General features: G+C 35.9%; 1 protein-coding gene across 1 annotated transcript; it reads left to right on the plus strand.

The window, feature by feature from the left end:
- The first annotated feature begins 305 nt into the window (after nucleotides 1-305).
- On the plus strand, nucleotides 306-27,151 carry Tmem47 (transmembrane protein 47). The gene is made up of 3 exons (XM_052171363.1): nucleotides 306-808; nucleotides 13,568-13,708; nucleotides 23,753-27,151. Exons 1-3 carry the CDS (start codon nucleotides 583-585, stop codon nucleotides 23,929-23,931), a joined length of 546 nt encoding a protein of 181 aa, XP_052027323.1. The 5' UTR covers nucleotides 306-582; the 3' UTR covers nucleotides 23,932-27,151.
- Nucleotides 27,152-27,675: the final 524 nt, after the last annotated feature.

Genomic DNA, 27,675 nt, shown 5'->3' on the forward strand with positions numbered 1-27,675 from the left:
GAAGCAACATCTAGACCCGAACTAGAAAAATAGTCAATCCCTGCTCCCCAGGAAAGGAAAAGCCACATGACCCAGAGGCAGCAAGAGGGGAGCTACCCTGAAGCAACGGTGGTTCGGCTGGCCGCAGAGAAGAATTGCTGTGCGCAGTGACCACCGGATTAGTGGCGAGACCGGCAGGAGCCAGAGCTCCTGGAGACAGAGCCTTCCGCCTCGCCGCCCGGGTGCAGACCCTCTGTCTCTCTCTCCTAAGGCGCCGCCTCCCGCAGCCTGGGGCGGGGCAGGGGCGGAGCCAGGTTGGCCGCGCTAGGGAGGAGCGGGCGCGGGCGCGGGCCTGGGCAGATCACTTGCTGAAGATTTTCCGTGCTTTTGCTGTCCCTGCAGCTGCGGAGGAAGCTCCTTAGGTTCCAGACGTCCCAGCTTGGGGAGTACCATCGAGTGCTCTGTGCGCTGAACAGAGCCCAAGGATACGACTTCTTGGCGCAGTGTGCGGCTGCTTTTCTGTTCGGGAGGTCCGGCACCGGGCTCTTCGGACCCTCCTGGCGTCCTCGCCTGCTTCGGGGAGGGCGGCAGCGGCGCCCGGGCATGGCTTCGGCTGGCAGCGGCATGGAAGAGGTGCGAGTGTCAGTGCTGACCCCGCTCAAGCTGGTCGGGCTGGTGTGTATCTTCTTGGCGCTGTGTCTGGATCTGGGAGCTGTTCTGAGCCCGGCCTGGGTCACCGCGGACCACCAGTACTACCTGTCCCTGTGGGAGTCCTGCCGGAAACCTGCCAACCTGGATATCTGGCATTGCGAGTCCACGCTCGGAAGCGGTGAGCGCCCTCACCCCACCCCTGGTGCCGCGCCCCTTGCTCCCGCGTGGCCATCCAGGGCTCCTCTGCTGCCACAGCTGCTCTAGGAGCCACCTCCCCTACTTTCCGCCCATCTCCTCCCTTCCTTCTTGCCCTCCCTTCTCGGCCCTTGGGCCCCAGGACCCTCTTGCCTGTGCCCCTCTCCGGATGGAGTCCGGGTAGGCAACACTTCAGGACCTCCTAAGCCCTCTACTCCTCCCTTGCCTGTCCCTCCTGCTTTGGAGTAACACCTATGCTATTTTGGGCAATTGTTATCATTGAGGGCGAGAACCATGTGGCTGTGTAAAAGACGCAATGCCTTCCACACCCCCGTTAAAAAAGAAATGGGCAAAAGGCTCCAAATCTGAGCGGGTTCTCTTTTCCAACCCTTTAAGAGAAATTTGCCCAAGTTTTCCTCTAGGCCCACATTTCTCCCTGTTCTATTTCACTTTACCTGGCATTTCCCGAGTGAATTTTAATTTTCCTGTGTGTGTGTGTGTGTGTGTGTTTCCCCTTTAAATTTTGGGGAGGGATACCAAGAGTCTGGAGAGACTGATGAATTTCCTTTCCTTTTTTGGCTACACCGTTGTTGCTTCTGAGTTGCCTTTCTTTCACTCCCACAGTAAGAAACTCCCCTTTCTTCCACTCCGTTTCTCTGTGAGCCAGTTACTCACAGTTGCCTGGAAAGTTGTGCTTAAATCAGCAAGCAGTGAAAATTGTATGCGGATGGAAAACGGGGTAGAGTAGGCGGTAGCCATTGTGGGACTTTGTGGCTTTATTATCTTCCTGACCCTCCAGTTTTTTGTTTTGTTTTGTTTTGTTTTTCCCCATTACCAGAGTTCCATTTATTTTTCCTAGGAATTTTCCAACTTCCAGTTTCTTGCTGAAAACTATTCCTACTCGAATTCTGTTCCTTCAGCTGCTGGCGTGTGGACAGATTAAGGAATGTAAAAGGAAGCCTCGGCTGGTGCTTTTTTTTTTTTTTTTTTTTTTTTTTTTTTTATGCTGGCGGGCGCTAACACACACACACACACACACACACACACACACACACACACACAAAGCTCACGTTCACACTCACACACTGACCTGAGAAAGTCATTAAATCCTTTCTTGACAGTTTCATGTCTTCTCTGAGACAATTTTTTAAGCTTTGCTGGAAACGTTTCAAGTTCTAATAAAGTTGAAATAGCACAAAGGCCACACACACGCACACACAAATCCGACTTTTCTTTGTCTTACGTTTTTTGGTTTTTTTTTTGTTTGTTTTTGTTTGTTTGGTTTTTTTTGTTTGTTTGTTATAGGAGAAATTAGTTCACTTGGTAAAATTCCTTCCAGAAATTTAATTTTGTGCTTACAAAGGCTTTTTCTTTGCTGTTACCTCAGAATACCTATTGAAGGCTTTCTTTGTTTATTGATTCATAGTGAAGGGGACTGGTTGGCAGCAGGAGGTCAACACTCAGGCCTTTTAGTTCTTTCAGGATTAGTTGTTTACAACTGAAAATAAAATAAACCCACAAAATGCCTTTCTTCGGTAACCAGGGGATCCAAATAAACTTTGGAAAAAATATTTTCTTTCTCCCTTCAATAGAAATGGAAATTTATGTAGGAATGCCAGCTTCAGTAGATCTCCTTAGCAACGTGAATCTTTTGCCCCCTTCACTCTGTCTTCTGAAATAATAGCCCTCTGATTGCATAAAGACTTTTCAGATAGGTCGGAGAAACCAGTTTCAGCTCCCATTTGCTTTTTAGGCTATTATCCTTTTCTCTTGGCCTGGAATGTGGGGAATGGAGGGAAGGCAGCTCCAGTTTGTTTGCTAATCTTTCCTTAATTGCCTCCATATCCATTGATTTTTAGCTACAAAGAAATTTGTAACTGGACCCCACCCACCCACCCCCCCCAAAAAAAGGAAGATGAAAAAAGAAAAAAAAACCCTAAAGATTTCAGCTGGACAAATAAGAAGACATAAGCTTAATGCAAATATGGTGTCCATAGGGTTGTGCAAAGGGAAATCAAAGGCAGGCACGCTTTCTGAGCCACCAACCCCCAGCCACCGCCCCTTGTTCTATCTCCATGTACTTCAACTCGGGTTCCTTAAATCAGGCTTGGCTTCATTTTGCTTGAAAATATGGTTTTCTGTCCCCTTAAAAGATAACAAGATGGGTTACAAGTAGAGATGGTTTTGTTACAAGTTATGTGGAAGTTCCTGACTTTGTGCTGTAGCAGAAAAGTTGTCAAGGGAAGGGCCAAAATAAAGAAAATTGCTGTGCCCACGTAGAAAATGTGCTCCTAAAAATGTTACATGGACTTGAAGCATCTATCAACCAGTGTTTTAAGACACAAAGAGGGACACTAGTATCAGCCCAGGAATGCTGCCCTTGCCTATTCCAACAGTGGGCAGCTTATATAGTTCTCTGTGCAGAGTAGCAGAGGGATAGGAGCAAAATGTTTTTCTGAATATTTTTAAAGATCAACTTCATCCTCTCTGGAAAATCAATTACTTTGGGAAAACCCATGAAGGACAGTTTTATGGAAGATCCTTCGCCAGGATCTTCAGGGCTTAATTAAAAACCGTTGTCTTAATTAGAATTAAAACTGCCTTGAAGAAACAAGGTTTTATTTCAAGAAGGAAAATTTCTGGAATGTTTTTCTTCTGAGAATAACATTGCCTACATAGGCCCAGTTTCTACTGAAACTTCCCCCTAAGCCATGATTTTAAACTTGCATTTGAATGTTGGTACCAAATATGCCTTGTTTGCTGTTGATAACTGCTTTTGTGGTTTTAAGCTAGAGCAGAGCCATGTCTCTGGTGTCCTGTTATATTGAAGGTTGCGTCAGCACTTCTAGTATAAAGCAGTAATCTGGTTGTCAGTTAGCCAGAATGCTTTTCACTAGAGTCTCAATTTGAGATGTGAAGAATGGCAGTGGCTTTTATTTTCGCATGTATGTTTTCTAGGAAGACAAATGAGAAAAGAGTGAATTGACTGTCACTTGTAGTAGGGAAGTTTGGAATTTGCAGTATTCACCAGGCTGCCCGCTATAGAATTCTTTTTCTAATGATGATTTTCCCCAGGACATTTGTACAGCTTTTTAATAAATGTCTTCAGTCCTATTCAAAGTTTTTATAATGTTTTAACCACTGCTTCCTGTTTAGTTTGATAACTTTTCCCCTAGAATATAATAGAGTTTCATAGCCACAGCAATTCCAAGAGAATACAGAATGAAGTTCCCTAAACTCCACATCATGAAGTTGTGCAATCCCTAGGATGATTTTATGTTTCTGTTCAAAACAATTAATATGTAGCTGCTTCCCATGAAGCAGATGGTTTTTACTGTCCATTTTTTTTTACTCAGCAAAATAGAAAACATATAGGTGGCTCAATAAACAGGTTTAACTGAGAGTGATTTGGGACCATAACAAAGGTGTGTTTTACCTTTTTTCTGTCAACACAACACTTGATCAAATAGTACCCTTTTCAAGGAATGTTAATAGCATTAATGGTGCACTGCCCTAAAAATAAACTGCATTTGGAGCATGAGTTATTGATAGTTTTGAAATACCAGGGCACTCTATGCTAAAACAGGTGAATATTATTATTTTCAGTTGACAGAGAGCTCTTTCAAGAATGTTTTCATGTGGCTCATGTTTTTTAACTTTTGTATAAAAATCCCCTTTAAAAGGAAGTTATGACTAAAACTATCTGAGGTTTAATTTAAGATAAATGGAACTGTCTGAACACCTGCAATTCCTAGAAAATCTAAGATACAGTGATTCCAAGTTCAGATTCTTTACATCTTTGCATATTTTGAGACTACCCCTTAATTTGGAAATGGAATTTCATCAGAAAACCTCACAATATGATTTGGTCCAGGAAGGTTTAGGTGCTCCCAGAGATGAGCTGACACTGAAAAATGTGTTTAGAAATAGCAAGCTGTCAACTCACTATAAGTATACCCTCTTCCAGTTTCTTCTAAGAGAACATCATCAGGACAAGTGCACTAGCTAGCACCTTAACTAATAGACCAAAGAAAACCCAGGATGAATTAAACCAAGATGTTCATGATAATTTTTTCCTTTAAAGTCTTCTTGAATTTCAAATTCACTGAAGGATATTTTAATTTGTGGTCTAGAAGAATCCTTCTTTTGCTAAGACTCATAGAGAGATTGTAGTCCTCAGGGAGTCCTTTAGCTGAGTCTATTTGCAACAAAGGGGTTTTGGTAGGAGTGTGAAAACTGGGGTTTGAAGCAAATGCTAGCCTTGAAAAACAACAAAGACACAACAAGCAACCAAAATCTTTTCTCAAGCAAAAGATCTTTCCTGTTGAAAAGAAATGAATTTCAAGATTTTGTTCATTTTGTCTGTTAATTATACCATTTAGAGAGACCTAAGATATAACCAGTATTTCTAGTTTCTTGTAATGAAAATGTTTGTCGGTATTTCAAAATAAGTCTCCACAATAAGCTTCTGTATGAACTATGTTAAATTAGAGAATAATCTAGTGATAGGAAAAAGTACTATTATGAAGAACAAATGAGACTTCAGCTCCCTTCAGGCCACAACTTGGCCCCTCACCGATCATTTCAGCATGTAACATGTTCTTAACTTCTTAAGATGGCAAGTCATGAAGTTTAAATACATGAAACATTGTTTTTCTTTCATGTTATATCTTTAGAAAAGTAAACTCAAAATGTGATTTTTCGATGCAAGTAGTATTTCCTTTGCATTGGATAATGAAATAATTGTTTTCATATCACACTTAAATATTGGTCTGAGTTACATAGCATTTAAGAAAACCCAGGCAGATCATGGCCAGAGAACTATTATCATAGTAGCTACATAATACTATGAAAGGTCAGATGCCTCACTTACTCCCAGTGTCTCATTAATGCCTGTGCAATATTTCAGGAAATACTATGGACTTTCATAAGTTTACCAGTTTTGTGATAAGAGATGAGCATTTGCTCATTTCACTAATTCAAAAAAAAATAATAATAACTCTAACTCTACCAACATTTAGTTATATAAAATAGCCATACTGTGGGACACTGAAGGTCAGGAATGCACAGAGAGCTTAATGAGCCTAACTTGTCCCTGATCCAGATGTCTGTGGTCATAGCTGAGCATGACTTTTACAGTCAGGGACTCGGATATTGATTCTGTAGGATCTTGTTCTAAATCCTTTTGCTCTAGGATTTGGCACTTGGGCAGGAATGATTAAAAGGCTTGTTTTGCCTCCAGAGCACTTGCAGGCAGTCTTTTTAGCATGGGGATCTCAGGATAATTAGACTGGTTACCTACTGAGTGAGAATTTTAATTGAGCTATCTTCTCTGTGAACCAGCTGGGAAGTCTTCTAGCTTTCCTATTACATTCTATTGGTTACACTAGCCACATGGCTAGTTCAGAGTTAAATGGAGAGTTGGATTCCACCTCTCAATGAAGTATACCATCTGACACATCCCTGAAACATTGCACAGTCATTAATGTGACACTGGGAGTAAGGAAAGTATATGGCGTTTCATATTATTGAATAAAAATGTAGCTACTAAGATAATAGTTCTCTGGCCATGCTCTACCAGGGGTTTTATTAGATGCTATGTAACTCAGTCATACTATGACACAGTCTAGCTATACATCTCCAAAATCTTTATTGCCTCTGAAGAGCAAAGAAAACTACATATGTAGCTTTTGGACTTGATTTTTCTAATCCACATATAAATAATTCATGGATGGGATAAATACTACCCATAGCCAATACATGACTTCAATGATTGGTCAATTATAAGAATTCAGAATTTATTTGTGTAGCATGAAATGAGCATAAGAACATAAATGAAGATGTTGGTGTGTAGCTAGATAGGTACATGTAGGTACTGCCATCTTTGCTCTTTGAGTTCATAGAACCGAAGATCAAGCTCACTAGAAACTGGTTTAAATATTTCATGTCAAGGGCACTCTTTATATTATTAGATTATCTCTCTTGAAAATTAGAGAGGGGATGGGGGAAACTAGTAAATCATCAATTTTCTTTTTTATTGGAATCTTTGCTACATAAACAACAAAGACCCTCACTTATAAAGTGCAAATATATACAAGAATGAAAGACATTTGTGGTCTCCCAAAGAATCAGGAAAACATATGTGGACCATTTTAGTTTGTTAGCATGATTATTAACTGTTGTGAAGTTTAAACTTATAATTTAAGGAGTCATTTCTGTATAGTATACCACAAACTTTGCATATTCAAGTTTATTATAAAAAAGGTGTAGGAAAAATAGAAGATGACATTTCCTCAATTCCATACTATTTATATCAAAAGAGGCACTAAACCTAAAATTCAAATTTTTTACAAGAGACTTTCTTGATGTCCTGTTTAAGACTTCTAAACCAATAGTCACCAAACCATTGCTATAGTCTATTGGGAATGCTACTGGGAGACTATTCCTAGCACCATCTCCATTTTCTTACTGTCTCAGAAAGTACCAGCAAGTTAACCTCATTAATTCATTGAATAGCAAGGGATAGATCCAGTTCTGAATTTAGGCAGTAAATCTTCTGTGCTATGTAGGGAGACTAAGGGGTTGATGAAACAAATGATGTGATTTAAACTAATGAAATAAGTTTACAACTTGCTAAAAATGAAGCAGAAGAAGTTCTTCCCTAGGGGAGTGAGAAACAAAGAGCTTTCTGAGAGATTAGCTCACCTGTTTTATTCTCCAGTATTTACTAATGCATTATTTAATGTGCATGTCTATTTGAAGATCTTCCTTCTTTTTGAATATTATTAGGTGTCTTATATGTTATTTTCAAAGTTTATAGTGGCAAGAAGGCTGTCCATTCCTATTCCCATCTGTGGGTTTTCGGCTTTCAGCTTTTCCCAAATAAATCCAGGTATTTAAGTTGTAATTTTGTCTTTTTAATTTTCTGTGCTTGTTTTTCAAGACAGATATTCTCTTTGTTGCTATGGCTCTATTGGAACTTGCTCTGTAGCCTAGTCTGGCTTGGAACACAGAGATCTGCCTGCTTCCCTGAGTGTTGGAATTGAAGGCTTGTCCCACCACAAGAGTCCTCTCCTCTCCTCTCTCCTTCCTTTCCCTACCCTTCCCTTTCCTCCTCCTTCTCTTCATTCTTTCCCTCCTTCCCTCCCTCCCTTCTCCTTTCTTCCTTTCTCATTTTCGTTTGTTTCTCTTTTAAGAATTGAAAGGAAAGAGCCTTCAGTTTACCAGACCTAATAAAACTTTGAACAAATACTCCTTAGTAGTTACTATTGAGAAGTAGCAGTGCTTCTTAGATAATAGCATCATGGAATGCTAGTGAACGTTTCCTCATATAGCGCATGAAGATACAGCAGTCATTTGGCATGATGTTGATTTTCTTTCTGTGTTAAGTGCTAAAACATGCTTTAATACCAAGGCTCTTTGCTAAGCACTGTATATAACAGTTTTATTTGAGAGGAAACACCATATGTTACAGTACTCAGATTTTAAATTATGTTTCCACTGAGATTTCTAATATACAACTATGTGAACTAGCTAAGAGGTTCCTTTCTTAGAGAAAATGGATGTTTATTCTTTTAAAACTAGCAAATAAAAGCTTTAAGGGCTTAAATAAAATTGTTATAATTGGGGACTAGCAATTCACCTGCTACTGAGAACATTTTCCCCTTAAATATATTACCTTGGTGTTTTAAGTTCCTAACAATGAGTTATCTTTCTAAGTTGTCACCAACATAATTTAATTGAAAAGTTTTGTTATAAATATATTCTAAAATTAAATAAAATTTGTCAGATATATTTGTTAGATAAGAGTGGGTGCAAGTGCTCAAATTTATTTAGGTAGATTGTGGAGAATTTGGGGAAAATTTATGAGGAGTAAAGTAAAAAAAGTTACTTTTATTATCTGATCTACTGAGTGACTTTCACTAAAGTTATGGATTTCATCTTAAATAATACAATTTCCTCCTAGGGGATTAAAGATAAAAATACAGGTGGGTGCTAGTCAAATTTTATTGTGATTTTACAAGTTTGTAAATATCCATATTTCAATTTCTAATGAGAATTTTAGAAAATGGTGGATAATCTATTATTACCATCAACAAATTATGCTAATACATTGATTTAAAACATATTATATTTAGGGAAATACTGTTCACTCAAATAATAGAACTTTGAATTTTAATATAAAAGTACATTTCTTTTTAATGTATCTACTTTTGTGAAAAAGGAACAATTTTAGGTTCAGAGAGATATATAATAGAACTTACCTTAGCAAACACAATACACATGTATCTTCATTAAGATTTTCCTTTCCTGGAAATCATTAATGAATTTTGACTATGAATTCCCCTGTGAGGAGACAGTTCTCCAGCTGAGCAGTTGTAACATAGTCTATAGGCTATTTTCATAAAGTACTGGCAACTTCTGACCAGTCTCACGTATTGCACTGCTAAAAATAAGTCAACACAATTCTGTAGAATGCTAATGTATTTATAGACAATGGAGAGCCTGATGCTTGTGAGTAAAAATACCTTGAAAGAAGATGCAAATTTAGTTCCTGAACTCCATGTTAATATAGAACTTAATAGTATAATACAAGGGGCTTCCTGAGTTTTATCCTGCTACCGTGGAAGGAAATACTTAGTGTGTATGCATTTTTTGTTTGTTTACTTTTGCTTTTGTTTCTGTTAGGAAAAGTACACAGTTGTCTTAGATTGTTGCTTCCCTAAGTTTAGTTCCAAAGTCTCTAGTGTATTACTTTGTCAAGATTGATTATCATTTATTCTCTCAGATCTTAGGAAAAGAAGTTCAGATTTGCAATATTAAAGAGAGCACTACAGTGTGTAAATTAGTGCCATAGGCCATTTGCTGTTCTATAGAACTGCTTTTTATATTCACTGCTCTATTACAGTATCACACCCGAATTTACAGAAATGTGTAAAGCGAATTCAAAACTATTGCTCTCAGGTTTTTGTACTTGATCTGACTCAGTTCCATGAGACATTTAACTGGAAAACAAAATGAAGATCAATATAGAGATTAACTGATAGTCAAAACTTAAAACACATGACTTTTCTTTTTATAAGAAGTAGACCTGAAAATTAAAAATGTTATGATATTTTAATTTGCATATAGACATTGATTTTAAGGTAGCACATTTTTTTTTTGTGACATACAAACTTAAACTAAAATACCACTGATGTAAAAATGAATATTTTGGTCACTTTTTAGTGTATTCCTATAAAATTGCTCAGATTTTGCATGCATTTGTGCTAAATCCAATTTTTAGACATTGGTTGATAAATAAATATTATAAATACTAAGTGTACACAAATCCTTTTTACTTTTGTTTTTAATTCTTGATATCATAGTATTTTTCCTAGAGAGAAAAGGGAAGTGCTAACTATTTACTCATTGTAAGTTCCCCTCTTAGCCTTGTCCTTTGGATTTGAGGCTTCTATCGGTACACAAAGCCCTATTCGTAGCTCCAAAGGTCCAAACCGACTCAAAAAGCACACTGGACTTCCTTGATTTTAGTAACTCTTCATAACCATTATTTATGCTGGTGAATTGAGTATTATCTGACCAGGAATGTGAACTTAAAGTCCTAGGCATACAACCAGGCTGAATGAATCCTTCCCAGTGGACATTCTGACAGTACTTAAAAACTTGGCACTCTCTATCAGGAATCATCTTGGACAGTGACATTCATGGCCCAGCTTTTCTGGTTGAACTGTAACTCTGGTTTCCAAAGGGAAGGGCAACAATATCACAGCAATGATGGTATTGTCTTTCCTTGTTGACTTTGTGTCTAGAGAGATGTTCTGCATTAGCCATAAAGGCAGCACTAAAAATTAATACCGGCAATCTAGTAGAAAACCCATTAAGTGTCTCTGTTCATTTGCTTTTAATATATTTCCTGGCCTGAAAGATGGTCCTTTCCTAGTTTCTCTTAATGACGGTAGTGTTTCTGTATCTACTACAGCATTTTTGCATTTTTCTATATTTTCAGAAATAGCACTGTTTGAGAAAATTCAGCCTTATGTGAAATTACGAATTTTTATTTTGTTTTTTTTTTCTTCAGATTTGTATGGGTATCACTTGGTAATACAAATGTATTCCATTGACATTGTTATGTTATTTTAGTTGTTTGGTTAGGCTTTGCTTAGGAGAAAAACATTTGAAAATGAAATAGATCACAGTCATATAACAGTCCAGGATGGGGGGAAAACATCCAACCAGCCTATCTTTTCTTTTGCTTTTTTTGCTTTAATGTTTTTACATGTGTGTGTGTGTGTGTCTGTCTGTCTGTCTGTCTGTCTCTGTGTCTCTGTGTGCACATTTTTGTAGTTAGGGTGCTTGTGGAGTAGTTGTATTTTCAACCAGGTGTGTTTCAGGAATTGAACTCCGGTCCTCAGGCCTGGCAGCATGTGCCTTTACTTGCCAAGCTATCGAGTTGGCCCACCATTCATTTCTGTAATATGCTTTTATTAGCATTTGTTCATTTTCTTGTTATGTGTGGTCACTTCTGCACTATGCCATATTTAGGCAGGTACAACACAGACCAATACCTTCAAGGCATTGATTTGATTTTTTTCTTCAGAAAATTTGCAGAGTGTTTTTCTTAGTCTGTCTTTACAAAATTCAAATAAATGTGTGACTTGGATCTTTGAAGCTATTAAAATGGTAGACGATACTGATCAAGACTATTTCTTGTCTGATTTTGAGTTAACGTAAAAATAGTACAAAAGGTGCCATTTAAAACATGTTTTAGGTACATGGAAGAACTTAGCAAGAAAAACAGTAAGATTGTATCGGTACTTTTAAGGAGGGAGCTATTTAGTTTTATCTTTATCCAAAGAAAGCCAAAATATCTCTTAAAGTGATAATCATTTTATAACAGTAATAATCCAACAAAAATTATCCCCGTGCTGTAGCTGCTCAAACACCAGGTGTTTCATTGATCTGTGAATGCATCGATGGATTTTACTTTTTTCTTTGTTTCCTATTTATTGCTTTGATGTAATTATACTGATTTTTTTAAAAATTCAGAAGTTTCAACTTGCAAGTTTCCATTATGTCAAATAACGTACAGTGCATAAATGTTTCCAGTGTAATTTAGAGGCTTCCAAGTACACAGATTATTCTTACGGCTTTTAAATTTAAAGCTACATGCTGTTAGGGAATAAAAATGCCATAATATGGCTATCCTTTTAACTTCTAGTTGAAAGCCAGATACACTTTTGTTTGAAGTTATATGGGTTTGTTACAAATAGATGCATTAAAAATGCTCTCTACTTTCTTGTGATTGATGCTTATATTTTGAGATCTGTGGATCTGTTTTATGTATTTCTTTTCTGGTGGCTGTTCAGGTTCTAGTTGAAAGCTAGTGAAACATCCAGAGTTTTTTGGAGGCAAAGATGTGGAACAGGGTGTTCAAGAATAAATAGAAAAAGAATGACTTTAGGGTTTCTCTGATAAACCTTTCTCATACTTCAGCATTTAAGAATCTTTGTAAGATAATTTCAGGGAAAAGCCTCCAAGTGTCAAAGTGTTATGGACTTTGAGTAGAATGTGTTGCAGTTGCAGTTTAGCACTTGACTAAAATCTATTTGCATTTCCTGTGCATACATTAAATTGAGGAGCAGAAGAGGCATCCTGGGATTTTCATTCAAATTATTATGCTGTAGTGTGTCAATCTCTGTAATATCCTTTATGTGATAGTTCCTAATCTATATGTATTTTATAAATTCACCTTTCTTTTTATTGACGGAAACAGGCATCATTTTTCTGTTATACTATGGCTACATCCTTATAAGAAATGATAAACTGTCTTCAGTGAGTTTTTTCACGCAATCAGACATTCTAAATGGTCAATATAGCTTTACTTGTTCTTGATTAAAGAAAGTTGCTAAGCAGTCATTTAGAGTTTGTCTCACTTCGGAAACCATTTTGGTGATGGTGACTACAGACACATGAAATGAAATAAACCACCAAGAAACCTTCCTGATGGGAGTTGACTGGGAAATTGTTTTAGTAGTGAGGGAAAGGAAATTAAACCTTGGAGTTTTTTTTTTTTTTTATTTTTGTGAGGTGAAGAAAGGCATTCCAAGAAGGAAAGGAACTTAAAAAACTGTTTTCTTGAAACATATAATAATGAGATGATTTTCAGAGACTTAAAAGAATGACACAAAATAGTTCATATCATTTATGAACAGACTAAACTAAATTACTCATGGCACTGAATCTTGTCACTAGCTCATGTAGTAAGAAAGTTATTGACTAACAAAAGGCCAAAGGGAAACATCTTGGTGATGAAAATATCTAAAACCTTATCTGAGTGGTGGTTATATACAATTTATTTTTGTCCTTATTTTCTATACTTAAAATTTGTCAACTTTATAGTTAAATAAAATTTTTAATCTTAATATTGAAAAAAAAGTAGGTCATAGAGATGGAAACTCAATTTAACATTTGAAGATCCCATGTAAGAATTGTGCCCAAACTCTGCCCTAAAAACTGCTGAGCTTAGCAAAAGAACCATTTCCTAATAAGGACATTAATATTAATTTTTGTTGCAAAACATTTCAAACCCCAGAGGATGCTCAGCCTACAGACAAATCACATCCAGAGGTGCTTCAAGGTGAAAGGTGCTGAGCAGAGTTCAGGTGATTCTTTGGAGTCATTTTGCTTAAAAACCATGTTTTTCTTTCTTTCTTTCTTTTTCTTTTCTTCTTTTTTTCAGATTGGCAGATTGCTACTTTGGCTTTACTCCTGGGCGGAGCTGCCATCATTCTCATTGCATTCCTGGTGGGTTTGATTTCAATCTGTGTGGGATCTCGGAGGCGCTTCTACAGACCTGTTGCTGTCATGCTTTTTGCAGCAGGTAAATATATTCATTATGCTCAAAGCAGCATTAAAGATTCATGAAGCTTTCTACCATTCTCCCACCTCATGCATCAGTATGTGTTTGCTCCTTACATAAAAATTGAAAGACATTTGTTATATTTTAAGGTAATTTGGCTGAAGGTTTATCCGAGTACCAGTTTTCAGCATGTTAAGCATTTCACAGAACACTGTCAATTTCTAAACTTCTTACTAAACCAAGAATAAATAAAACTTCTTGAGCTGCAAATACAGCTCAGTAGTAGAGTGCTTCCATAGCATGACTTGAAGTTCTAGGACATGGAGACTAGGGCTCTAGGGCATGGAGTCTAGGTTCGATTCCCAGTACTGCAGAAATAAAGACACCAAATTAAAAAACAAAATACCCTTCACAGGGCTGCTGGGCTGCTTTAGATATTGTAGCAGATAAATCTTTTTATTTATTTTAATTTTTTTAAAGTATCAGTTCTTCCCTGTCTCAACACTTATCCTCCTTTGTGATCTTAGGGCAATAGCTAGCAATATCTTTTTTTTTTTTTTTTTTAATTCTGACATGAAACAAGAAAAAAAAATTTTCTTAAATATATACTCTTAAAGGCATACATGTTTTGGAAAATAAACACTCTTGTATGGAAAAAAAAACATAACAGTTAATGTGAACCGTCAAAGAAGTTAATTATATGAGGGCAGCTGGATGTCTATTACTTTAACAGCCATTATTCTGTGAAGCATATTTTAAATTGAAATATTATACAATATAAACAAAAGACCAACAGCTGTGTTTAAAAGAGGGAGGAGCTTGTGGATTGTTACAAGCCCAGTTCATTATCTGATGTGAGTTTCAATTTTCATTTATAAGAATATCCTTGAATATATTATTCATTTGGACTCTTACCTAAAATGTTCTTGTGGTTTCTTCAATTTTTCCTGTCAGTCATATCTGATTTGATGTCTGCAAAATAAGCCCCTGTGACTGTCAATAATGAAGACACTGACAGAATCATCTAGGCTGTTAGATGGAGTTTTAAAAGCTGTTTAAAATTAGAATAGATCAAATTTCTCAGAATTTAAAGGGTAGGATGAGTTAAACTGCAAAATCCAAAGTGTTCTACTGCCCCCTACTGCTTGTGTTCCTTTGATAACAAAGACTGATCAGAATGCAGAGATCATGAGAAGGAAAATACAAAGGGCTGAAGAACAATTTTGAAATATGACTAATTCACCTACTTAAATGTCCTGCTCAAAACCAAGTAGTGAGTGGCAGACCTGGGACTAAAATAAAGGACAGTGAATCTTAAACAAGTAGTTCATTCATTAATGTCTTTCTCATGCATCTATTCAACTACTTCTGGGATGTCTATTGTGGACTATATATTTTATTTGGACAGTGCTAAAACTGGTCAAAGTATAATTGCAAAACTTCTTTTAGCAGACAACAAAAGTGTGACTACATAGTATATTTTGAAATGTTTGTCATACTACAGTATTATTGTTGCCATGTGTCATGAGAGCCTCAATTGGGAATGGTACAATTACAAATAAAAACACCCTTGAGATGTACCACTATTTGCTAGCTTTCTTGGTTCATTGATTTACCATTGGGTCTTTTCCTATTTTAGAATGGAACAATGTAGGTATTTTAATTAGGTGTCAGTTTGTCTTTGAAGATAGGACTTAAAAACAGAACAATGAGATAATAAGCTGAACTCTTTTTGATAAACTGTACCCCATAAAACATTATGTTATATGGTTTAGAAGTAGAATTGTTATCAGCCATTCTCAGAGCAGTAAACATTTCTTATTGTAGGAGGGCATAGAGATACTTTAGTTTCTTTTTTGTTAAATATTCAATGTTACTGTGAAAACCTAATTACTGTTCCATTTAGCAGTTTACTCAGTGCTTAGTGAAAACTGTAAAGATGTTCATTGCTGGTACAGTCTAGAAATTTATAGTAAACTAACTGGAAATTTGTTTCTCTTTTTAACCTTAAAATATACACTTTGACAAGTATTGAAACATTTGTGAAAATGAGTCCTAGTTATACAAAATATGATGGAATTTAGCAACATAAAGTTAAGTGGTTTGGCCAGAATAAAGTTTTAGATTTAGCTTTAGCTATTACGAATTAGTAAATGCTAAACTAATGAGAGGAAAGGAAACCCTGTAGCAAGGTGCATATAGTGTCACTCCATGCACTAAGTCCTAAAATGGGCATTATACTGAGCGCTACACTTTAAACATGTGCGTGTCCTCAGATTTAATTGTGATCTCTTTCTTTGGCAAAAATTGTAGAAAACTTGCTTTAAAATAACCATTAGGGGACTGGAGAGATGGCTCCGTGGTTAAGAGCTCTGATTGCTCTTCCAAAGGTCCTGAGTTCAAATCCCAGCAACAACAACAAATTGGCTCACAACAATCTGTAATGAGATGTGACTGTGTCTGAAGACAGCTACAGTGTACTTACATATAATAAATAAACCTTAAAAAAAAAGAATGATTACCTTAATGTTAACTTTTCATCTAAGCAAGGTTAAACATATTTGTTATTTGTATATTGCACAAAAAGCCAATAAATCATTACATTTGATTAACTTTTTGGAAAGCATGTTCATTGCACATAGCAATCAATTATTAATCTGATTTTACAATAGAAAATCTTGGATGATCTACATAGTTGAAACTAAATGTACTGAAGTAGTTGGCTTACCTCACTTGTAATTCATTTCAGTCATTTGTTAAATGCATATCTGAGAGCATTTCGTTTTTATTTATATTAGCATTTGTGAATATTGTAATTAAGTCTCTTAACCAAATGTTTTCTTCTCCAAATATCAACAAACCTCGTACCACCAAGCAGTATTTGTCTTTATTCACGTAGAAAATTAGATCTATTAAAAGAAATGTCTCTTTGCCTCTGCTGAGATGAACAATATCAGTATTCAAAATAGGCATACCACTTCCACTTGGGAGGAAAACATTCCACCCAGAAGCAGTCTTCTGTACTGGTTGATACTCAATGGATACTCAAGAAGTGGTCTTTGAATGACTGGTGAATGATGACTACATTTAGTGTATAGTCTTGTGAGGGAAATCAAGCATGAAAACTACTGTGTGTGATTTATGTGATATAATGTCTTTTTTTTTTCTCATAGAGGCTCAGAAAGAAACAGATTTCACCTGACCCTAAAAGAATTGGTTTTTGTTTGTTTGTCTTGAAATGTTCTAAAAACAGTCAAACACATTTTGAAGATTTTTATCATCCTTCTTCCTGAAAGTCTTTGCTTTATGGTGGCCTTGTAATTAACTTGAGCAGCTGCTAACAGAGCTAAAAGTAGCCATCATCACAGTGCATTTAAACCATTGCTCTGTTTTCCAAAACTTTCCTATCCTTCCTAGAAGTCTAGATTTAGATACAGGTATTATCTCTAATAATACTGTTGATAGTAATAATTAGTGTGCCACACTTAAGCATATTCTATTTCTGATACAACAGCCTTTATTGTCAAAGAACTAGATTTAGGAAGGTCAATTAAGCTCTTCCCTTTCCCAGTTATCGAAAACTATCTTGAAGGTCCAGGGATTCTTTTTCTTTTTCCATTAATGTATTTATTCCCTTTAAATTCCTATGACAGCTCCCCCACTTCTACTTTCCCCACACAGCTCCTTCCCACTTTTCTCCTCTGAGAAGAGGAAAGTGCCTCCCACCCCACTACCGGTGTATTACCCCCATCCTGGCACATCAAATCTCTACAGGGTAAGGCACATCCTCTCCCACTGAGGACAGACAAGGCAGCCCAATTGGGGAACACATTCCACACACAGGGAAGAGATTTTGGAATAGCCCGCCACCCCCTACTCCAGTTGTTTAGGATCCACATGAAGGTCATATGTTTGGGGGCTAGGTCCAGCCTGTATGTGGAGAGCCAGGGTTTCTATTTAGGGTATCTATGTTACATGAAAAACAAAGATTCCTGAAACTTCTTATAGGGCACCTGTCACATCAAAGAGAGGGGGGGGGGAGGGAGGGAGGGAGGGAGGGAAGGAGCCCTTTAGGAAGTCAGAAGCTTGAAATGTCATAAAGACCACAAACTGATTTGTACTAAGCAAGTGACTGACCTGAATAAACTATAACCGACAACAGAAGCTTCTTATCCTTTTTGGATAGCTGACAGTGATAGATGTGTTGAGATTCTGATACCTGCCATTCAATTTCCCTCACTAATGACTTAGTGAAATCAAAAAGATTGTCTCCTTGGTTCTTCGGTGTCTGCTTTTTTACCCCACTAATAATTAGAATGAGTTCTTTCTCTTTGTCCTTCATGGATATTGAGTACAAATTATAGAAAATATTCAATGTTTTGTCATTTACATTTTGGATAATATTGCACTAATTCATTATATTACCAAAGATGCTCCATTTTTGTCATATCTGAAAGAAGCCTCCTATGCTGATTATATGGAGTTGGCATGTTCCCTCATGATCTTGGAGCAAATGTTCATTTCTGAATTTTCTCTGGTCCCTGATTAGAAACATGTGTTTGCTACCCCTTGTCATCATCTTAAAAGATATTGTGAATATGGGCAGTCATTTTAAATCTCTATTTGACTGAAAATTAGTCTAGCTGAGATTACAAACTAAAAGGATGTTCTACTCACAGGTGTTTAGACACTATGTTACTTTCCATGTATCTGTATGGTATTATATTTTGGTTAGTGAGTTTTACACTAATTAATTTTATACTAGTACTACGTTCTGAGTTATAGATTTAATTAATCGATAGCCCAACATTCCCTTTGTAAGAAAACGTTTTTATTATTGAAATTACAATTTTGTTTATATACTATATTTAGGAACCTAGCCGGAAGGGCTGCTGCCTTTCAGTCTGCCCCTTGTTTGTTTACAACATGAATATTGCCTTAGTTGAGGCCACAGTTGTTTCTCTTTTCTAAAAAACTATTTATTTATCTTATGTATATGAGTACATTGTCTTCAGACACACCAGAAGAGGACATCAGATCCCATTACAGATGGCTGTGAGCCACCATGTGGTTGCTGGGAATTGAACTACTCAGGACCTCTGGAAGAGCAGTCAGTGCTCTTAACCTCTGAGCCATCTTTCCCAGCCCCACAGTTGTCTCCCAACATGACACATTTCAGTGCCTAAACATGGTCTTCTGTTTTATTTTTAATTAGTAATTTCTGACTTAATTATGTGATTCTTTCCTTTCCCTTTTCCTAGGATCAAGATGACATTCTTTTTTAGTAGTTTATTTACCATTCTAACCTTTATTTTCCACCTGTGTCTTTTTCCCCCTTACCCCGACTGTCCACAATGATACATGACACAAGTACTGACATGTTGGGCTCGATCCTTTTGTCTTTTTGATTTTTGTTGCATGCAAGAATAAAGATTCCACTTCTAAGTAGGAATATGTTCCTTTCTCTTCTTGATTTGGTTTCCACAGAAGTAATCCCTAAGACAGTGGACTCCAGGACCAACAATCCTATTGCAGAGGTAAAGGAATGATTATAGTGAGAAGCCTAAAAGTAAAACCAGCTTCAAAGCACAGCCAGAAGAGAGAGGATTTTCAAACCCATTGTCCATGAGTCAGAAGCACCTAGATTTTATTCCTTATTAGAACAGATTTTGAAACTGGTAGAAAGCACACACTTCAAAACATCTCTCATTGGAAGGAACGGAAAGTTGGGTATTTAAACATCAGTTTTTATGAGGAACTGGTAAAGGCTGTTGGTTGTGCTTAATAAACTTCAGCATTAATTTTCCAGAACTTGTCATCATTTTGCAGGCAAGCAAAATAAATTAAGTTACTAGAGGAAAAGAAATGCAAGTGTTAGCAATTGGAAATCTATTTGCTGTGTGATAGAGTGCCAAGGCTAAAAGTTTCCGGATGGCACATTAGCAGTTTCTGTAACAGAAACAAATACCTCACCCAACCAGACTACAGGAAGTACCCAAGAAATGTTTCTTAAAATGGTAAAAACATTCCCTTAGAAACATATGTTAAATGTTCTGAATGTTTTAGTTGATAAACATCTAATTCAAACTAAAATCCAAATAATGGGTTTCATGTCTGTGATCTTGGGAGGCAGAGGTATGAGAATCAGCAATTTAAGATCATCCTCTGCTGAGGCCAGAGGATTGATAGAACTTCAAGACCAATTGGGTGTACACATCACGGTCATTTTATCTTAAATCCAAGAAAGCACATAAAACAAAACTAAAATACACACAGAGTTTAAGAGCTTTAAATTCCTCTCTTATTTCTAGCCACACAATTTCATAATCATAATTTTCATTGCATCTGCAAAAAAATGAAAGAAAGTAAAAAAAGAAAGAAAGAAAGAAGGAAAGAAAGAAGCAAAGAAGAAAAGAAAGAAAATTCCAACATTTAATTTCTTTTTTTTATTCGATATATTTTTTTATTTACATTTCAAATGATTTCCCCTTTTCTGGAATTCCAACATTTAAAATTCTGAAATGCTTTATGACTTTCCCAATGCTGTATCTGATGAAGGGCACAGAATACCACAGACAATGTCCACTCTTTTTATATTATATTTCATTGATTGGTGGTAAGATACAAATACAGCATGATGTCATTGTCTTATACTGCAAACCTTGGTCCCTCTTCCCCCTTGCAGATGTTTCAGAAAAGCAAGGAGGCATTTTTCTTTTACTATATATTTTATAGAACAGAGAAAAGATACTTGCCATTACAGGTTTATATTTTTCTTCAGTTTTTCTATTGCATGGATTTTTCTCTGTGGGTCCTGAACAACACAATTCAGAAGCTAATTCATTGTAGGGTAATCTTTTATCTTGTTACAACACAAGAATGGTCTAAGCAAACTGTTCTTCTGAGTTTACCATTGAAGCCTTAATGGAATTTTATTTCCACTTGCCCTCTACCAGGAAATTACGTCATTACATTTTACCATAGGGTCTTAGATTTTGCTAACTGAAATACAATGAAATGAAGCTTTAATGCAGCTTAGGTGAACACCATACCCAAGGGAGTGACTGCTTGCTTTTTGAATAAATTAAAGTTGGTTATTACTTCTCTGCTCAGATTTCTTTAGCAGCTATTTATAACGTAGACTGGAGTACAAAACCATAACTCTGGTCTTTGGGTTAAAACCTAAGCAGGAACTGATGCCTGATGGATTTGTTTTGGTATTTGTTTAGTTTATTTGGTTTGTTTTTTAACCTACCTTGTTATCTGAACCAGGCCCACAGCATTGGTGTCTTCCTTATGTGAGAGGCACAGTTCTCTCACATAAGGAATTTAAGTGCCTGTACCCTGGACACTCTTCCTGCTTTGTTGACTTGCATCTTCTTTCAGAATTCATGTATATGTTATCAACTCCCCCTCACAAACAAACAAGCAAACAAATAAACTAACAATTCCTTTGTGAATCTAAAAACTAGCTCTCAACTCTTTTTTCTGGTCGTTCTTGAATCTTGGTTGTACTTGCTGTCAAGAGTAGACTGACTGATGGCCTTGGTAGTTTCTTTCTTTCTTTGTTTTTTGATACAGAATACTCCCATATGGTACAGTATGGCCTCCAGTATTTTCATGCCTCAGCATCTTCAGTTGCTGCTTGGAATCGTAGGCATGGACCACAGTGGCTGACATTCTAGTTTGTACTCATTTACTGTTAACTGTCCATAAATGAGAATAGTAGCTTTGACTCCCTTGTGATTAATAATGCTTTAAACTGTATAGCTCATAAACATTCAAGTATTCATTGAATGGATGAATTTATTAGATATATTAAAAAATATATGTAATTCACATCCTTATTTTAATCATGTCCTGGGTACTTTTGCTATGATTTAGTAATAAGAGTAATAAGATAAGCCTTTAAAATGGGGAAATAAAACAATGCTCGGTCTCTAAAGTTTTATTTCTTTTAGTTTTGTTTTTTGTAATTGATTCATTAGATTTCTGACATTTGAAACATGAGCTTTCCCTTTCCTTCATCAAGGTAGAGAGCCAACCATCCATTTTTTTTTAAATTAGTGCACTTTGTACCACTTAGTGGTTAGAAATAGATTAAGTGAGGTTATATAACTGTGCTGTAGGCGGAGGCTTAGCTGATCTAAAACATTAAACCAAAAAGAAGGTGTGGTTTCTATTTTTGGTGTCAAGAGATTCTGCTTTTTCCTGTTTATCTACTCTCAGTAGATGCGAAAGAATGGCAGGCAGATGTAAGCCCAGTGGAATTGTGCTTCCAAACAACTACATTTGGAATTTTCTCTGGATTCACATAGAGTCTTTGCTCTGTTGTCATTCTTACAGAAAGTATTGATTTTGAGGAACCATGTACTTCATCATAACTTTACCAAAACTTCATCAGTATTATGCCAAAGGTAGATGATTGCAATGTAGTCTTGCTAGGAGAGTTAATCATATAGGTAGTATGACTCTTAGCACATGCTCAGAACAAGTGAGGATAGATCTTAAAATCTGAAATCCTTTTGTTCTTTTTTAAGTTTAAGAAACTGTGTGTGCGAGTGTGTGTGTGTCTGTGTGTGTTTGTGAGTGTGTGTGTGTGTTTGTGAGTGTGTGTGTGAGAGAGAGTGAGTGTGAGTGTGTGTGCACATACATACATATACATACACTGGACCAAAGTTTATTCTATTTGTTTATATTTTTTGTCCTTGAGGTATTGGAATTTATAATCTTTTAATAAGAACTAATCAGTAATCACTTTTAACAAAAAGTTTGCTTCTTAGATCAGGGCTATTTTTAATTTTTTTAAAGGTACAGAAAACATACTTTAGACTTTAGAGATACTTGAGAGTAGTTTCTTTTGTAACTATAGCTTTGCCATTGTAATGTGGACAACATATAACTGAATGAGTATGACTGAGTAATTTTCAATCCCTGGTATGTGTATCTTTACCTAGATTTTAAATGAAAAAAAAACCCACCTTTCTTGAGTGTTAAAGCTAACATAGTAGGCAAATATGGCAAATTTAGCCCATACATTCTAATAAAATCGATTTGAATGAAATAGAAATTATATAATAGTTGACCCAATAGGAAGTTATGAATTTTATATATGTGACTTCATCTCCTGTATAATACAGCATAGTGACTCTCATATAAAAATACCCACAGGATATATGACACTTATGATAATTAAAAGAAGCCTTTCCCTTTCTGATTAATGGGTTGTTTCATTTTATTAAATATGACTCATCATAGTTCCCATTCATTCCTGAGTTAGAACTAAAAGCCAACTAATTCTTAGATCTAAAGTTTGTCTCTGCTCTAGTAGTTCTGTCTCTCTGTCTCTGTCTCTGTCTCTCTCCCTTTCTTTTTCTTTGTTTGATCTATTTTTAATTCCTCATTCCTGTGAGAAATATATATGCAAATATGTGTAAGATATAATAAAAGGATATACTTAGTTGTGGCTTTGTGGCAAAGTTGACTTTTGAGTCTCTTTTAAAGATGAATGGGGTCTAAGTCAAAAGTAAAAGTAGTTCTAATTAGAGTCATAGATAAAAGAACATCAAAATTAGTCTTTCTAGAATATTGGTCTGAGTCAGATGGTTGTGAACATCTGACTCAGTTATAGGTTATTATAGGTTGCCCAGATTTATCACTAAAAATCTTGAATTCTTTAGTTCCTTAAGATCAAAAGTAAATAATGAGGGTTTAAGTCTGTATTGAGCCTCTATTGTTATATAGTGGTGTCATTAGTGATAATTGTACATGTGTTTGCAAAGCAAAAATCACTTGGTATACTCATGAATTATTGTTTCACTAATTTTATGAATTGCTAATAGCAACTCACCAGTTATTAACAGTGCAATGATTACAGTATTGTGACAGTGCCTAAGTAAAAAAAAAGTTGTTAATATTTTAAAGGATATTTAGGATAGGAAGTGCTTTAATTTTTTGGCTTATATACTTACTTTATTAAAAATTAATTCATAGATTTTTATTTATATGTGTATGCTATTTAATTTGCTATAAATAACACCATAATTTTGTTTGCTTTTTTTTCAGTTGTTTTGCAGGTCTGCAGTCTGGTCCTTTATCCAATCAAGTTCATTGAAACTGTGAGCTTGAAAATTTACCACGAGTTCAATTGGGGTTATGGCCTGGCCTGGGGTGCGACTATATTTTCATTTGGGGGTGCCATTCTTTATTGCCTGAACCCTAAAAACTATGAAGACTACTACTAAAGCCAAGTCTGAAAATGCACACACACACACACACACACACACACACACACACACACGCACACTCACACGCACACACACGCACACCACAAAAAAGAGAAACCAACCATCCAACAAAAGATTTGTGTTGACATTTTTTTCTGACACTATTTTCTAAAACACTTGTGGCACCTCAAAGCAGTTTGCTCAGTTGATTTAATATCCTTTGCCTTTTGGCTGTCAACATCATAACCAGCTTTTATATTCATTTTAGGGACCTGCACAAATTAAGAGCGCTGATTAGATATAGGCATATGCTGCAAACTTCCTATATGCTCATGCCATTTTTTTTGACATGTGAAGGGTCTGTATGACAGCAACCATTTGGAGAAGCTAGTTGGAATGAGAATTGCCAGAGTCTCTTATTGCCTGCAGGGGAACAGCTGGCCTAAGCAACATGTAAAAGTTCCATTGCTCTGACAACATTTCTACTGTTGGAGCCCTTATCGTCTGCTTATTCCACACATTGGCTACATTGGTTATTGGTTACTTTGTTTTGGAATGCAAGACTGCCCTTTGGGAATCTAATGAGAGTCATAGATATAGCTATTTAATTCTACCTTGAAGGCTATTCTTTTTACTAGCAAGGTATAGTTTGCTAATTATTGTCTCTCCGGGAGGAAGTGAAGATTTGGAGATATGTGTTTTTCATTATTCAGTTAGAAAATTGAGGGTATCTGCTTTTCCCTGGGGCAATCAGAAAGAAATGTGCATGAGTTGCTTTTGTACCCTTTAAAATCATTTATAAAATTTTGCAGCAACTAATTGTCCATATGTAACAAGCTTATACTTCTACACCATGAGCCATTACTATACTGGTAATAAGTTGTCCATTAAGAGTCCACATACATGTACCTATCATTCATATAATCAATACTTGCTCTAGTGAAACAATTTGAACACTAACTTTGTGTGCATCAACAGACTTAGATCAGTATTCACAGTTATTTGCCATACAAAAGTTCATGTACCTTAAAGTTTTTTCTCTGTGTTCTCTACTGATTCATTGGAAAGTGTTAATAGAATTGTCTAAGAAGTAAAATTGAAATGCTGTTAATCTGAAATTTAATGATTCTTTTATAAGCATTGTAGTTCAGAAGAGAGTAGGAATTAGAATGATCACTTTGTGTAAAATTCCTTAAAATACAAGGCTGCTATTTTTGCAAGTATTTTAAATGTCTTCATTTTAAAATAAAGGAATAGTGATAGATTTTTATTAATGTCTAAAAGTCTCAGTAGATGAGTAGTATTCCCTTGTCACCTGGTCCTCTGAAGTTAAATGATGGGCTAACTGATTTGTGCACACAAGTATGATGAATTTATGTTAGGGAAATCGTTCACTGACTGTTCCAAGGGAAGAAAACATCAACAATAAGGAGTAAGTTTGCAATGGATCTCTGCTGCAAACTTGTGTTAATTCTGTTTATTATACAAATCTGGATAGTTTAACTATAAACCTATTTTTATATAAAATATACAATTCTGATAGGAAAGTTATAAATGATTATTTTTGTTAACAAAGACATTAAAGCAAGTTTGCTCTCATTTGACCCTCTTGAAGACAGAAACATTGGGAAAGAAAACTTTAAAATGTATCTATTTACTAATATATTATACAATCCACTAAGAGAAGGACTGTGTCAATAGTTTTTAATAATTTGCTTTACTTCCCAGAGAGGACTTCTGCTTTCAGTTTATCTAAGAATGGTTGCCAAAAACAACTGCCTTTCCCTGGCCCTATAATGTTTTATTCAAATGTCAAAATCAATTGTGAATTTCCTATGGAATCAAAGCAAATATGAATACCTTATTCATTCTTATTTTAGTGGGGATAGACAAACATTATTAAATGCATCTTAGAGATCAAACTTTATGAAAATGTGTGATTCTATCAAGAATCATAAGGAACTGAATGGAAAATTTCCAGAAAGGTATTAATACTATCTATAGAATATTTTGAAGCAGCTTTCTTCAAATCATAAAATCTGGGGCAGACCCTCTTATAAAGTTCATTGCATATTGTGAGAACAGAATGAAGAATATGATATTTGGATAGGGATTTCAACTACAGACCACAACCTCTTGTGAGAGGATCTCTTTATTGAATACTGGAAGATCAAAACTTTGATGTTGGCATCAGAGAGGCTTGTTGGAGGATACAGTGTGCAATTAGACCAGTATCAAGAGTATTATTGAGGTTTCATTCTCTATCCACATGGCAAGCGAAAAAGTGATAGGCTATGTGACAGGTTGAAGCACACATATTTGTAATCTACTGAAAAGTGGATTCCTTCTGTAATTTTCTCTCTTCTCAATTAACGAGCCCTAAGCTACATTTTTACCATCACTAATATTTGGAACTTTTTCATTACTAAGAAAGCTTAGTATAGCGGGAAAATGATTGTTTCTCGTTCAAAGGTAGTATTGTGTCTATCTGAATAAACACAAGTGATAATTTTAGCTATAGTAGCATCGTGTCTTTGTAGCTTTAGGTTGGATTGGTGTTTTCTTAAACAGAGTTGTTAGTCATGAACCCATCCATGGTTTATCTTAGAGAGATAATATACACACAGAGAAACCCTAACAGTACTCAGCAGGGCTTGCTATTCAGATTTCTTGCACAAGTATTTAGCTTTTTGTAAGGTCAACATGTAAATTTTAAAGACAAATATAGAGAGACTTATGTGTTTGAAATATAAATGATATATATGGATTAGCATGTACCTGTATATTATTAAACATGCAGTGAACTGACTGGTAAGTGATTGTCTAGTTGTATGGCTAGCAATGTAATTTATTCAGACTGTATTTTTGTACAGAGCAGCGCACACTAACCTATGCCTCTGTGTCCTCCTTAATGCCTAAAACTGTGCCTAGAAATTTCATCTGTCTTAAAGAAAATAAAATATACTCCATGCTGTTTTATGATATTAGTTTCTTTCCTGCTATTCTGTATTTATTATTTTAAATATCTGACATGTTTACTACGTAAATATGAGTTTATGGTTTCCTGGTTCCTTTTAATTTTCTTCACTGAGCAGTCATCTGGGGAAACCTGTTTGTCACTCCAGTGATGCTTGAGTGTGCATTCCCATGATCTGTTCTTCATTTAATGATTTTTGTGGTTGACCTAAAGTTATCTATGTGGAAAAAATAAAAAATAAAAGTGGTTTCACTGACAGTACTCTTGTTTTTCTGTCTTCTCCTTTTTTTTTTTTTGAGTAAACCTATTAGAGAAAAATTTCTAAATTGCATACCACCAGTTCATTTTCTATTTTAAAATATATTTAAAAACGCTGTATAATGCAACATGTGTATAGTTTTATTTTCAAATCATTAGTGTTTATGGTACAAATGATTTCATAGTGACATTTTTGTTCAAGTATACCACTTTGATTGTATCTTCATATTTCTTTCTCCTTAGTTCCCCCTACCTCTTCCCAAGTCATATTTTTTCTTTTTATTTTATACTGTGTGTGTATATGTGTGTGATTGTGTGTGTCTGTGTGCATGTGTGTGTATATTTTCATTTGTGCTATGCTATCGATTGATCATACACAAGCTAGGCAGATATTCTACCACCAACTTTCACCCTCTGCCCAAAAATACACAGTTTAAATTTTCCTTACTTGGGGTAGGGCTGAGAACATCCTCTTGGAGAGAGGGGAGGAGGAATGGGATGAGGAACTATCAGAGGGCAGACCAGGA

The sequence above is a fragment of the Apodemus sylvaticus genome, chromosome X (assembly GCF_947179515.1).
Source record: "Apodemus sylvaticus chromosome X, mApoSyl1.1, whole genome shotgun sequence".
NCBI classification, from domain to species: Eukaryota; Metazoa; Chordata; class Mammalia; order Rodentia; family Muridae; genus Apodemus; species Apodemus sylvaticus.